This window comes from Sceloporus occidentalis, unplaced genomic scaffold (assembly GCF_023333645.1).
Source record: "Sceloporus occidentalis isolate IW3139 unplaced genomic scaffold, rSceOcc1.0.p SCAF_19, whole genome shotgun sequence".
In the NCBI taxonomy this organism is placed as follows: domain Eukaryota; kingdom Metazoa; phylum Chordata; class Lepidosauria; order Squamata; family Phrynosomatidae; genus Sceloporus; species Sceloporus occidentalis.
In genome coordinates this window covers 1,441,871-1,453,370 of record NW_028316999.1, presented here as the reverse complement: position 1 = coordinate 1,453,370, position 11,500 = coordinate 1,441,871, and the positions used below count along the sequence as shown (strand labels likewise).

General features: G+C 42.0%; 1 protein-coding gene across 1 annotated transcript; it reads right to left on the bottom strand.

Moving 5' to 3' along the window:
- Window positions 1-3,724: 3,724 nt before the first annotated feature.
- On the bottom strand, window positions 3,725-9,520 carry LOC149302272 (prothymosin alpha-B-like). Its single transcript, XM_089482396.1, has 5 exons — window positions 9,476-9,520; window positions 5,963-6,037; window positions 4,679-4,769; window positions 4,029-4,102; window positions 3,725-3,775 (listed from the first exon to the last, which is right to left on the bottom strand). The coding sequence occupies exons 1-5, from the start codon at window positions 9,518-9,520 to the stop codon at window positions 3,725-3,727; spliced, it is 336 nt and encodes a 111-aa protein (XP_089338522.1).
- Window positions 9,521-11,500: the final 1,980 nt, after the last annotated feature.

Below are 11,500 nucleotides of genomic sequence, written 5' to 3'. Positions count from 1 at the left end.
TGCTGCAGCTCAGTTTCAGGGTCTTGGCAATCTTCTTATAGCCTAGGCCAGGGGTAGGCAATCTACGGCTCTCCAGATGTTGTGAACTACAGTTCCCTTGATGCTTTGCCAGCATTATGACTGTAAGAGCATTATGGGAGATGTAGTCCACAACATCAGGAGAGCCGAAGATTGCCTACCCCTGGCCTAGGCCATCTATATGTAGAGCAACAATTCTTTTTTTTTCAGATCATCAGAGAGTTCTTTGCCATGAGGTGCCATGTTGAACTTCCAGTGACCAGTATGAGAGAGTGTGAGACCGATAACACCAAATTTAACACACCTGCTCCCCATTCACACCTGAGACCTTGTAGCACTAATGAGTCACATGACACCGGCAAGGGGAAATGGCTAATTGGGCCCAATTTGGACATTTCCACTTAGGGGTGTACTCACTTTTGTTCCCAAGGTTTAGACATTAATGGCTGTGTGTTGAGTTATTTTTAAGGGAACAGAAAATTTACACTGTTATATAGGCTGTACACTCACTACTTTACATTGTAGCTGAGTGTAATTTCTTCAGTGTTGTCACATGAAAAGATATAATAAAATATTTACAAAAATGTGAGGGGTGTACTCACTTTTGTGAGATACTGTATATACACTCACTTGCCACTTTATTAGGTACAGCTTGCTAGTACCGGGTTGGCCCCCATTTTGCCTTCAGAACTGCCTTCATTCTTCGTGCCATACTTTCTACAAGGTGCTGGAAACATTCCTCAGAGATTTTGGTCCATATGGACCTGACGACATCATGCAGTTGCTGCAGAATTCTCGGCAGCACATCCATGATGTGAATCTCCTGTTCCACCACATCCTAAAGGTACTCTATTGGATTGAGATCTGGTGACTGTGGAGTACAGTAAACTCATTAGCATATTCAAGAAACCATTTGGAAATGATGTGAGCTTTGTGCCATTATCCTGCTGGAAGTAGCCATCTGAAGATGCATACACTATAGTCATAAAGGGATAGACATGGTCAGCAACAATACTCAGGTAGGCTGTCACCCTTAAATGATGCGCAATTGGTACTAAGGGGCCCAAAGTGTCCCAAAGAAATTTCCTCCCACACTATTCCACCACCACCAGCAGCCTGAACCGTTCACACAAGGCAGGATGGATCCATGCTTTCATGTTGTTTACGCCAAAGTCTGACCCTGCCATCTGTATGCCGCAGCTGGAATCGAGAATCATCAGACCAGGCAACATTCTTCCAGTCATCCATTGTCCAATTTTGATGAGCCAGTCTGCCCATTCTCCTCCAACCTCAACAAGGCGTTTTCATCCACACAACTGCCGCTTACTGGATATTCTTTTTTTGGACCATTCTCTATAAATGGTTAATAATTCTGGCATCCTACTGTTAAATGCTTGGGTAACTGTGTATTGGGTAAGTTTAGAACTTATCAAGTTTATTGCCGAGATCATATAGTGTTTAGAAAAAAAAAAAAAGGATTCTTGATAGTTGGTGAATTGTCCAGTCTGTCAAATCCAAAGCTTAGCCCTTCGTTTAAAAGTGGGAGTAGCAGTGTGACCACAGGAAACGTATCTAAGAATCTTATATGGAAAGGTCTAGAAGAACGATTCTTAAATAAAAGAGATGTAATATGAAAAAAAAGCTGCCTACAGTAACCCTCTGAAACCACAGAGGATCTATTAAGTGTCTAAACAATTATTGTGTCCTGTTCTGTCTCCGCAAAAATGTGTGACAGGATGGCAAATATGTACTATGTGAAACCAAGGGGTAAAGATAATGCATTTTATGAAACATGAAAAGAAACTAGTACGGGTAAATAGGAGGGCAAAAAAAAAAAAAGCAGGGGACACATAGCATGAGCCAATTTAACTCCAATGGAGCCAGTCCACTTAGACAAGGTTAAAGAATGCAGGCCCAAGCTGCTTTAACTTTTATTTATTTTTTGCTTTTTGTTTTCCTTTCTTCTCTGTATCGAGTAAATGCAGCCTCTGCAAGTTTACCCTGCTTTACAACCATGGTGACAATAATGAATATGTACAGTCCTATAGGCAGTCACCATTAACTAGGGTACGTAAGGGAAGTTGATTTGCCACTTTAACAAAACCGTGCATAGTGAAGCTATATTCATGTCACAGTGCTGCTGCAATGATTCAATGAAGGCTTTATAGTACATCAGACCATATTATATTGTACCATAGCTAAAGCACAGGATTAATGGATTACCTGTACTTGTTATATTGTCATATTTTTTTCTAGAATTTGTATAGACTAGTTGTAAAAAGGTTGAGACATTGAAAGGAACAGCTGCTTTGGTTGTAGCCTGTGGTGTATCGGTACAGATATGGTGATAAAATTGCACCTGTAGGGAGCCTTGTATTTTCTGTGAAGCCAGATAGGAGCACGTGCCGTGGGTTTTAATTTTGCTTAACATAATGCCTAAAATTGCTTTTGGTTATCACATCTATGTGCCAAATGAGATCTTAACCCCTTAATGACAAAATGCATTGTTTTCAATGGGTTTAACTGCCCATTGTCCGTAAGGGGTTAAGTTCACACAATAGGTATCAACACCTAAATAAAGTAGGTCTGCAGTTATCTATGAAGCCTCCCAAAATTTTAGAGCAAGTATTTTTGATTTTTTATACATACAGCAGTTAACTAAGGTGTAATCTAGCATCTGAAATTGTGTATTTCCCTACTTTTGTGAAATAAGAAACAGACCGTTAGAACAAAAGGAAAGCCTGCAAATTAAAATTGCAGTTTTATTGACAATACTGCCACACACATACAGCCCGGCCAAAAAAAAAAAAAAAAAGTAAAACAGCAACTTCAGAAGACAAGGACAAAAAAAAAAAAAAATTCTTTGGCCATTAGTCTCATCCAACCCATCTAAAGAACAGCTAAAAATATGCTCAACCAAAAATAAAATTCAAAAACCAAAAAGGAAAAGTTACTGGAATGATCAGAATATTTTTCTTATATGGGGGACTTTGTCTTATTTATTAAGGTTTTTTTTGTAACAATTTTAATTTTTTTGTAAAGGTTTCTCCATGTTTCCCCCCTGGAGAAAAGAACAGCCCTGTCTGACTCCAACCCTACCCACCGCCCCCATACTTCATAAACAAAATATGTATTTTATTTCAGAAATCTACAGGAGCAAAAATTACCAAAAAGGGGGGAGGGGGAAGTAATTTAAAACCCCCACTCTGTCAGCCAGATCCCAGTAGAGAACCAAAACAAAATAAGGACAGCTGTATACCAATATGTACAAAAATATAAAATGTAAATAAAAAATACAAACATAGGATCCCCTTTTCCAAGGGCATTTCTTAGTTTCCCATTTAGGGAGAAAGGAAATAAAATGCCCCTTTCTGTGAATTTCACCCCTTAATATTATGCTTTTCTTAAATGTGGAGGAGACAGCAAATGGTTCCAGCCAACACTGCCAATAGAAAGTAAACCTTCTAGGCTGATGAGTGGGCCAGGTGCTGCGTCAAATTAAAAAAATTAAAAATGCACCATTGTCACAGCGCCTGACGTCTAAGACGCAATCTTGTGTATGGACGGAAAATGGAGCCATGGGAGTCTGCATGAAGGGGTGGGACGGATGCATCACTTTTAGTGACCACGTCTTAAATGTGATGGGGAGGCGGTGGGGAAAGGTCATATATAGAATTTGCTTTGAGACAGGGGGTCAGACCCTGCTCTAGTCATCTTCATCTGTTTTCTGCTTCTTTGTTTCAACATCGTCATCATCCTGTAAGAATCAGAGATAACGTTAAATGGCTATCCTACACAGCTACCACGACCATTAACAGCAAGCACCAGTCTCTCCTTCTCCTTTAACATGGTTATTGCCATGTTAAAAACCCAGGCAAATTATATTGTTATGCCAACTATTGGATAAGGCTGTCTTATCGAGAATTATAGCAGAACCCCAGAAATAAAGCAAGTGTTATGCACGCAAATTACATTTTGCAATACTGCAATATTACATTTTTATTACCCACCTCATCATCCTCTGCCACTCTCTTGCCTGTGGGTCCTTCTTGTTCATCATCGTCATCACCTTCATCATCATCTCCTGCAGAGAAGTCAAGAATCAATACTGCTCGAGGTATTCTCAGTGAGCTCTCGTACAGAGCAAGTACCAGGTTTTACACACACACCTCACTCAAAGGTGGTTCTGCAAAAGATTGCTTTACTATAGTCTGTAGCTGCATTTTTATGACCAATGGCATATGGTGGAATGAAGCAAAAGTAATACATAGATAGCTACGCTGAAAGGGAGTAGTTTTATTTTTTTTATCAGTTCAGTTACCTAACCCCATTAACTTCTTGAAGATTTCCGTAAAAGTTTAAGTACAGTAAATCCAACTAGTTTGCACACTTTTGCAACTTTTAAAGGTGTTTTGAACTAAAAACCTAAAGCCTGTTGCTTAGGAAGAAAGCAGCAAGACCCACTACCATAGCTATTCTAAATGCATCAGCTTTTCGAAGCCTAAGCTCTGAGCTCCTGTGTGGCCTGCTGCATGGACTAGTGTTGGACCTGTATTGTTATTGTACCTGTCCACTTTACTAATCTCCTAGGCCGACAGGTCATAAATGCATATTTTAAAACAACTTCTCTATTTGACGGAAACTCAGGTGAAATTCTCACCTTCTACATCGTCCTCCTCATCTTCTTCATCAACTTCTTCATCTTCCTCTCCTTCATTGTCTACCTCTTGCTCTCCATTCTCCTCATTCTCCTGGTAAAGTAACAGGAAGATTTGTTTGAGGATATGATAGACTCCTCTGCTTCATTTACAAAGAATACAGAGATGCATTTTATCAGGTTTCCAAAGAAAGCAGTTAATGATGAAACAATGCTGTGCAAGTAATTCCTAATTAAGTTTACCTAGGAGTAAAAATAACAGTGAATAGGCCCATAACTATATTTATGTATCATTGACTTAGTCTATTTTTAAACAAATATTAGTCATAAAATATGTTACATTACCAAAGCCAAGACATGTGGTAAGTTGGTATTACCACATGGACGCTCATTGATTTCCTGATGTTTATTGCCAACATATCAGTTGCTACTAAAGAGACAGTAACTAGAGTAAATGGGAAATTCCATAGGGTGCCATCAACTATAACCTGTATGATGGAGTGGTGGCTATATTCCCAGCAGTGGATACATAAACAGCGTTTAACAGCAGTTTTAGTCTTTTAGTGTTTTTGTCCCACAAAAAAGGTAGAATGTTTAGTTTAGTTAAAGTGGATTTTACTTTTACACCAAATCCTTCATTATCCACACTAAACTATGTAAGAAAGTCTACTGGACATATTACAAGTAGGGGCTTTTTTATGTAAAAAGATTGCTCCCTCTACATATGTAACTGATGTACAACAAAAGCAAGTAATTATGTGTTAAGGGCAGCCAAGAATTATTAAAAAAAGAAAGAAAAAAAAAAAAAGAAGAGCAACCACCTGTGTAAGCAACAGTAAGTTTCCTAGGGTTGCTGCTAGCCATTTTGGATAAAATGCATGCAATAGATTTTGGTTTCGGAGGATTGATGTCAAGTAATAAGGCTCACTGAAAGATGGTACAAATTGAAACACGCTTTTAAATCCATGAAGTTTTTTAAAACCGGGTTCTACAAGAGGAAAAATGTACACCTTATTCATCCTGACAAATAACTGTCCACTAGTGTGTAGTAATATGTCACAGATAGCAATTAATGGAGTCTAAAGATAAAGTGAATTAAAAGGGCTTTGTGCTTTTGAAATAGTTTGTGTTGTGTTTTTTTGCCTTCTTTTGGATCAACAGCAACAAATTAACAGATATAGGAAAGGCTGAACTTGATGGACGCATGTCTTTTTTTCAGCCTGTATAACTATGTAACTGTGTCAAGCTCTGAAACTGCTGGATAGATTAATTTACTCCATTACTTACTGCATTTCCATTGGCTGGCTTGTCCTTCCCATTCTCTGTTTCTTCTACAACTTCTTTCTCTTTTGCTTTCAAATCCTGTATAAGAATAAGGCAACCGGTTACCGGCAAAAATCTAAATTGTATATATAATACATACATACATACCATACACTGAATTATAAATAAAAAAAAAAAAAAACTCTAGAATTAACATTATATACATTTGTAAAATTTGATGAAATTGGCAAAGTTGCATGACGTTCTAATGGAATCCACTAACTGGAGTGGATTAAATTATTACAGTATATGTTTAATGGGACAAGCCCACACAGGACTATCTAACCTGAGTTTCTCTTTTTTGCCTTGGAACAAAGATTGACTGATCAGCCAGTTTTTTTTATGTGTGAAAGTTAATAGAGTCTTTAGCTATGTGAGGGGGGGCACTACATCTTAGGAACCATTAAACCTCAAATGTTATGCAAGAAGAAATGTATTGGCAATGCTAGCATTACAAAAAATGGTATACCAATAACCATTGGTGTGCAACCTCCATGTGCCTTTAGCATCTTGCTCGAAGTGTAAAGAAAATAAAAAGTGTATGTATGTATACAGCTGTATCTTGGCTTAAAACAATGCCTCAAAACCTACAATACACATAGCTAGCTATGTCTGTGCCGGACGTGTAAGAGTTGTCTTCTATATCAAAGCACAAAGAGTCACAAACTGTAGTCATGATCCACTTACTAACAGGTAAAACAGAACAGTCTTTTGGCTAATAGCTCCCAGCTTGCTGTAGGTACTAGGTTCACTATATGTCGCATGCTGTAGATGGACATTTAAATCTGGCGCCACTGGTATTATTTTCTCATTGGTCAGTTCGCATCAATTAGCTCCTCCCATCTCCTTGCAAAATCATCGTAAACCAAAGATTGGACCTCTTCTCGGCATGCCAATCCTCATATAGCGCTAAGACTCACGGGATTTGTATGGCAAGCAGTCAATGCTTCCCCTTTCCCTCGAGCAGACACGCCCGGAGAAATGAGGTCGGAGAGACCACAACTCCCACAGGCCAGTGCGCGCTATTTTACGAGTGACGCGCAGTTTCGTGTGATGGGGTGGCGACATTCATACGAGAACAAGGGGAAGAGCTCCATAACTAAACAGCTGTATTAGTCCTCGTCACCTTGTCCCTCAGCTGCTAATGGAAGATAACTGAAGGGTTCCCGCGAGCTCTCGTTATCAGCGCGCTCACGGTTAGCTGTAAGGAGACGCGCGTTCCCCGCTCAGTGCTTCTATGTAAAACCAAACCAATGGGGGGGGGCTGACGAGTTTATACAGGTACAGTTGTGCTATCAGTAATTAACCCTCCCCCACCTCCTAATTAAAGGCTCTGTCTTTAAAGTCCTAATCCGGTTACCATCTGTCCCCCCCTCCTCGAGTTCCCTATAGAGCCCTACTCTCCCCTGGGGTTGCAGCCGGCGGACGTGGTAGAGAACTGCACAGCACAATCAAGTAGAAGAGCACCCTGTCATAACTCATGTCAGCCGCGCAACTGGGGGCTCAATAACCCCTCAGGGACAGACTTCTCCGCGCTCAAAATATTCACGTTTAAGAGCAGTAGATACCCTGCTCCGGGGGAACGGCGCTGCATCGTGCAGCCACTGCTGGGAGGGAGACTTTGGCGCTACGCCTAACCTTAGACGTCAAGCCAGTGACCAGATTAGGTTGTTCGAGGCATATTCACGATCTTCCCACAACATTTACACATGTAGCGCATGCACACAAGTGTGCTTAACCCCTCATAGCTTCGCTATAGTCTCCGTAGAACCGACCACACATGCACCGACGCTTTATCTACAAAGCGTGAGTGTTGTCACAGTACGGGAGATCCATTTGTGGGTTAATATCTTTAGTAACCTTTGGGGTAAAGTATAGCACAGGTTAGTACGTGACCCAGGTCATTGTCATAGACCCACTGACCTAGCGCTCGCACTGAAAGTGTTATAACATTCCTCCGATCGATCCGAGTCCTGTCCTTAAATGCCGACTAAGTACCCTAGTGCTATCGAGGGTAGACGGGCCGGCTGCTCCGGGGGTCACACCAAGAAGGCGACAACCGATCGCATAGAAACAAAAGGGCAAACAGGGATGAATAGGCTGTAGTGTAGCGTTACGGGTACTGCCTGCCTGTCAGACTCGCATCACAATAATCAGCCAGTATACTGGACAATAGAGGCGAACGCGTGCATCTTAGTATTATGGACAATCGTTAATGGAAGAAGTAGTTAGGGCCGATCACATTCCTGATACAGGGTTTAATTACGGTGTAAAAAAAAAAAAAAAAAAAGCCACCCATGCCAGATAGCTTCCCGGTGGCGGGTCTAACCTCATCCGAAAGCAGCAACGGATTGGGATATAGCTCGACTTCGTCTATTACAGCGCAAACGATGGAGAGGTGTAAGCAGGCAGTGCCGGATACTAATGCCATGTAGAGGATGCAGCGCTCTTGGCTGTGTGGGACTGATCTTTCCGCTTCAAATATCTTACGGGGAGGGGGGCAGCAGATCAATACCGCGATTGACCCTTAAGAGTATGTTCGTTACACCAGGTAGCAAGTTATGAGAAATAGGACTTGGTCCAAAGTAAAAGATAGAAATCGATGGTAAATGATCTGACCCTATTATTCATGCCAGTCTCCAGGTATGGAAGGGGGTGGGGGGTGAGAGCGCACAGTACGGGGCCAGCGTAGAAAGGTAACGATTACCGGTGAATCTAGATCACCAGTACAAGTCGCCTACCGAAATAAGCATACACAGTGTAACAGCTCTAACGTGGATACAGAGGCAATCAGGTACCAAGGGTTCCCGCATCACCAGATCATCGCTCCATCACAGCCAGCTTCCAACGCGGGGGATCCCATTCCACCCACAGGCATGCGTGGGCACCCCAAGCAAAGAGAGACAGCTGCCATTAACAACACCCCGAATTGGGGGATCACGAAACTTTATAATTCGAGAGTCGTGTAACTAAATGGAGCACATATACGCAAAACGGATAGAGCCACTCTACATAAAGAATGTGATTAATGCACCAACCAGAAAACCGGCGCAAATCCATAGCCACAAAAAGAGAATTAAAAAAAAACAGAAGCCGATAGCAAAGCCCAGTGTCTGTGATCTTATCAGCAGGACACCTAGCACGCTAATGATTAACAGATACGCTTGCTGACTACTGAATTTTTTAATGTTCCCCATTCCAAGAGGAAGAATTCGGGAACAGCGTTTATTATCAACTTTCAGCAACATCCAGGAGCCTCCAGGTGCGGGAAGGTTTCCGCTGATCAAAGAACAATCCCCATTCAGTCTCTAGTAGGAGAAATGAATCAAGAGTAGCGAAGTCTCGTTAAGATAAACATCAAGTGCAAAGGCTCCCTCACTCGAAGTTACACAATGTAACAAGAACACGAAAGGAGACAGGCACGGCCGGGCGTCCGACACAAAGATGCTGCCTTTTGCAACACAATATCTCGCTTACCTTTGTGGTCTTTTCCACACTGGCATCCACTGCTGTGTCTGACATGGTTAATGGAGTAAAAAATAATCTAATGTAGATATATATAATAAAAAAATATATAAAAGCACAGGTAAATCCTGGGAGGGAGAAGGGAAAGAAAAGGCTGGTGCGGGAACAATGCAAAGATGGCTTTTTTATTTTTGATAGTGACTTGCCAGTGAAGGACTCACGCGGCGCCAGTGCTTTTAATATAGATTATTGGGCGGAGCAACCGGCCAACTTCTCGCCATCTAACTGGCTAGGAATTTTAGTAAAGAGGGGGAGGGAAATCTCCGCACTATGATTGGGTACCGCTTAAACAATGGGGGAGGGTGGCTTGTTTTCTACTCTCGCCAAGGTGCAATACCGTAGTTGGCCTTGTGCGCCACTTTACATCATCCACTGCGCATGCGCCAACACTTTGCATTAGCAACTCTTAGTTTGGCAATCCAATGCAAATGAGCAGAGCTGTTTTTTTCTCTCTCTCTCTTCCTCAGAAGGGAGGGGGTAGGAGAGATGGTAACGTGTGCAAAACTTTAAAAAAAAAAAAAACTGCCTGAAAAAAGAACTGCCCCTTTGGATTGTGAAACATACCCCCAGGGCATGTAGATGCCCTCTAAGGAGATAGCAAAGCAATCTCTATAACGAATAGTCTGTGCGGCACATGCGTACAGGTTAGGAATTAAGGGACGGGTGGCAACTAGTTTCCATTTTCATAATCCAATGTACCCGCGGTTATAACGTTCAACTTCAGTGCGGGACCCTGAATATTAACAACACGGTCGTTAATTTATGGGAGTGGGTGGTTCTACAAAATGCATTAAGGAGCCACTGATCCGCGCCTCTTGCTCTTCGCGCTCTCGGATCTTACCGCCTTCCCTCTCTAAAACACCATGGTAGCGCCCGCCCAGCAGGCGCAAAATCCCGGGAAATGTAATATTTCCGTGAAATCCCGCAGACCGTTTAAGGTATTACTTAAAGGAAAAGAACATTCACTGATTTGTAATGTCAAACAACCCGAGACATGGGCAGCACTACAGGCAGACCTACGTGCATGGGCGTGGAAATTGGTTTTAATGCTTATTTTGGACAGTCTGAATATTAACGCTATTCAAAATCGCCTAATGTCCCTAATGAGTTTGGTAGCACCTATACCCCAAATCTGCCTTAAACCCCTCCCCAGGCGGCAAGCTCCTCCAATCACCGCACGCCCTGCGCAGACTGGCAGCGCTCCTCGGTGCTTACAAAATAAACACGGACTACGGTATAGGAGGCTGAGACGGCCAGGAAAGACTGACTGAAACCCGTCTAAGACAGGTTAACCCTTCGAAAGGCGGCGAATATTCGTGGGGATTTTCCATTTCAACGCTCCCTCCGCCCCATCTTTAACCACTACCACGCCGCCGCACGGCCCTTCCGCAGCCTAGGTGCTTATCATGCAATACCAGGTTTTACCACAAGTCTCCTGCTTTTTATTTATTTTTATATCGACAGCTCTAAATGGTTAACCTGTGACTATTTAATTACCGTTTGGGTATCCTGATACGATCGAAAAAGAGATTCACAGAATCTGATTGGTCACCGTAAATCAGAAATAGTCGTAGGATAAATCTGTACGGGTATATGTGCAGCTGCTTCCTAAATGGTGAAAAGCTTACATTTAGACAGCATCTGTTCGCAGTATCTTGGCTTTACGATTTTTCTCAATCTACAGGGGAACAGGTTAACAATAGGGCATCGGTAAACTGCCTTTAGCGGGTGATTACCGTCACTATGTAATGGAAGGTTGCATATAAAGTATATTTCATCAAAAGGTTAATCCGATGATTCCTACACGTCGTATGAACATATACACCGGGCTTTGCTTGAAGGTATACGAACAATCTACTATCCCTTCCGGCATACGGCGAGTTAACCACGATAGCGTCTGAAAAGCCCACCGTAAACGTAGGATAAAACATTTTGATAATGTTTAGCTGCCCCTCCAGAATCGTCTAGGTCTGAGGG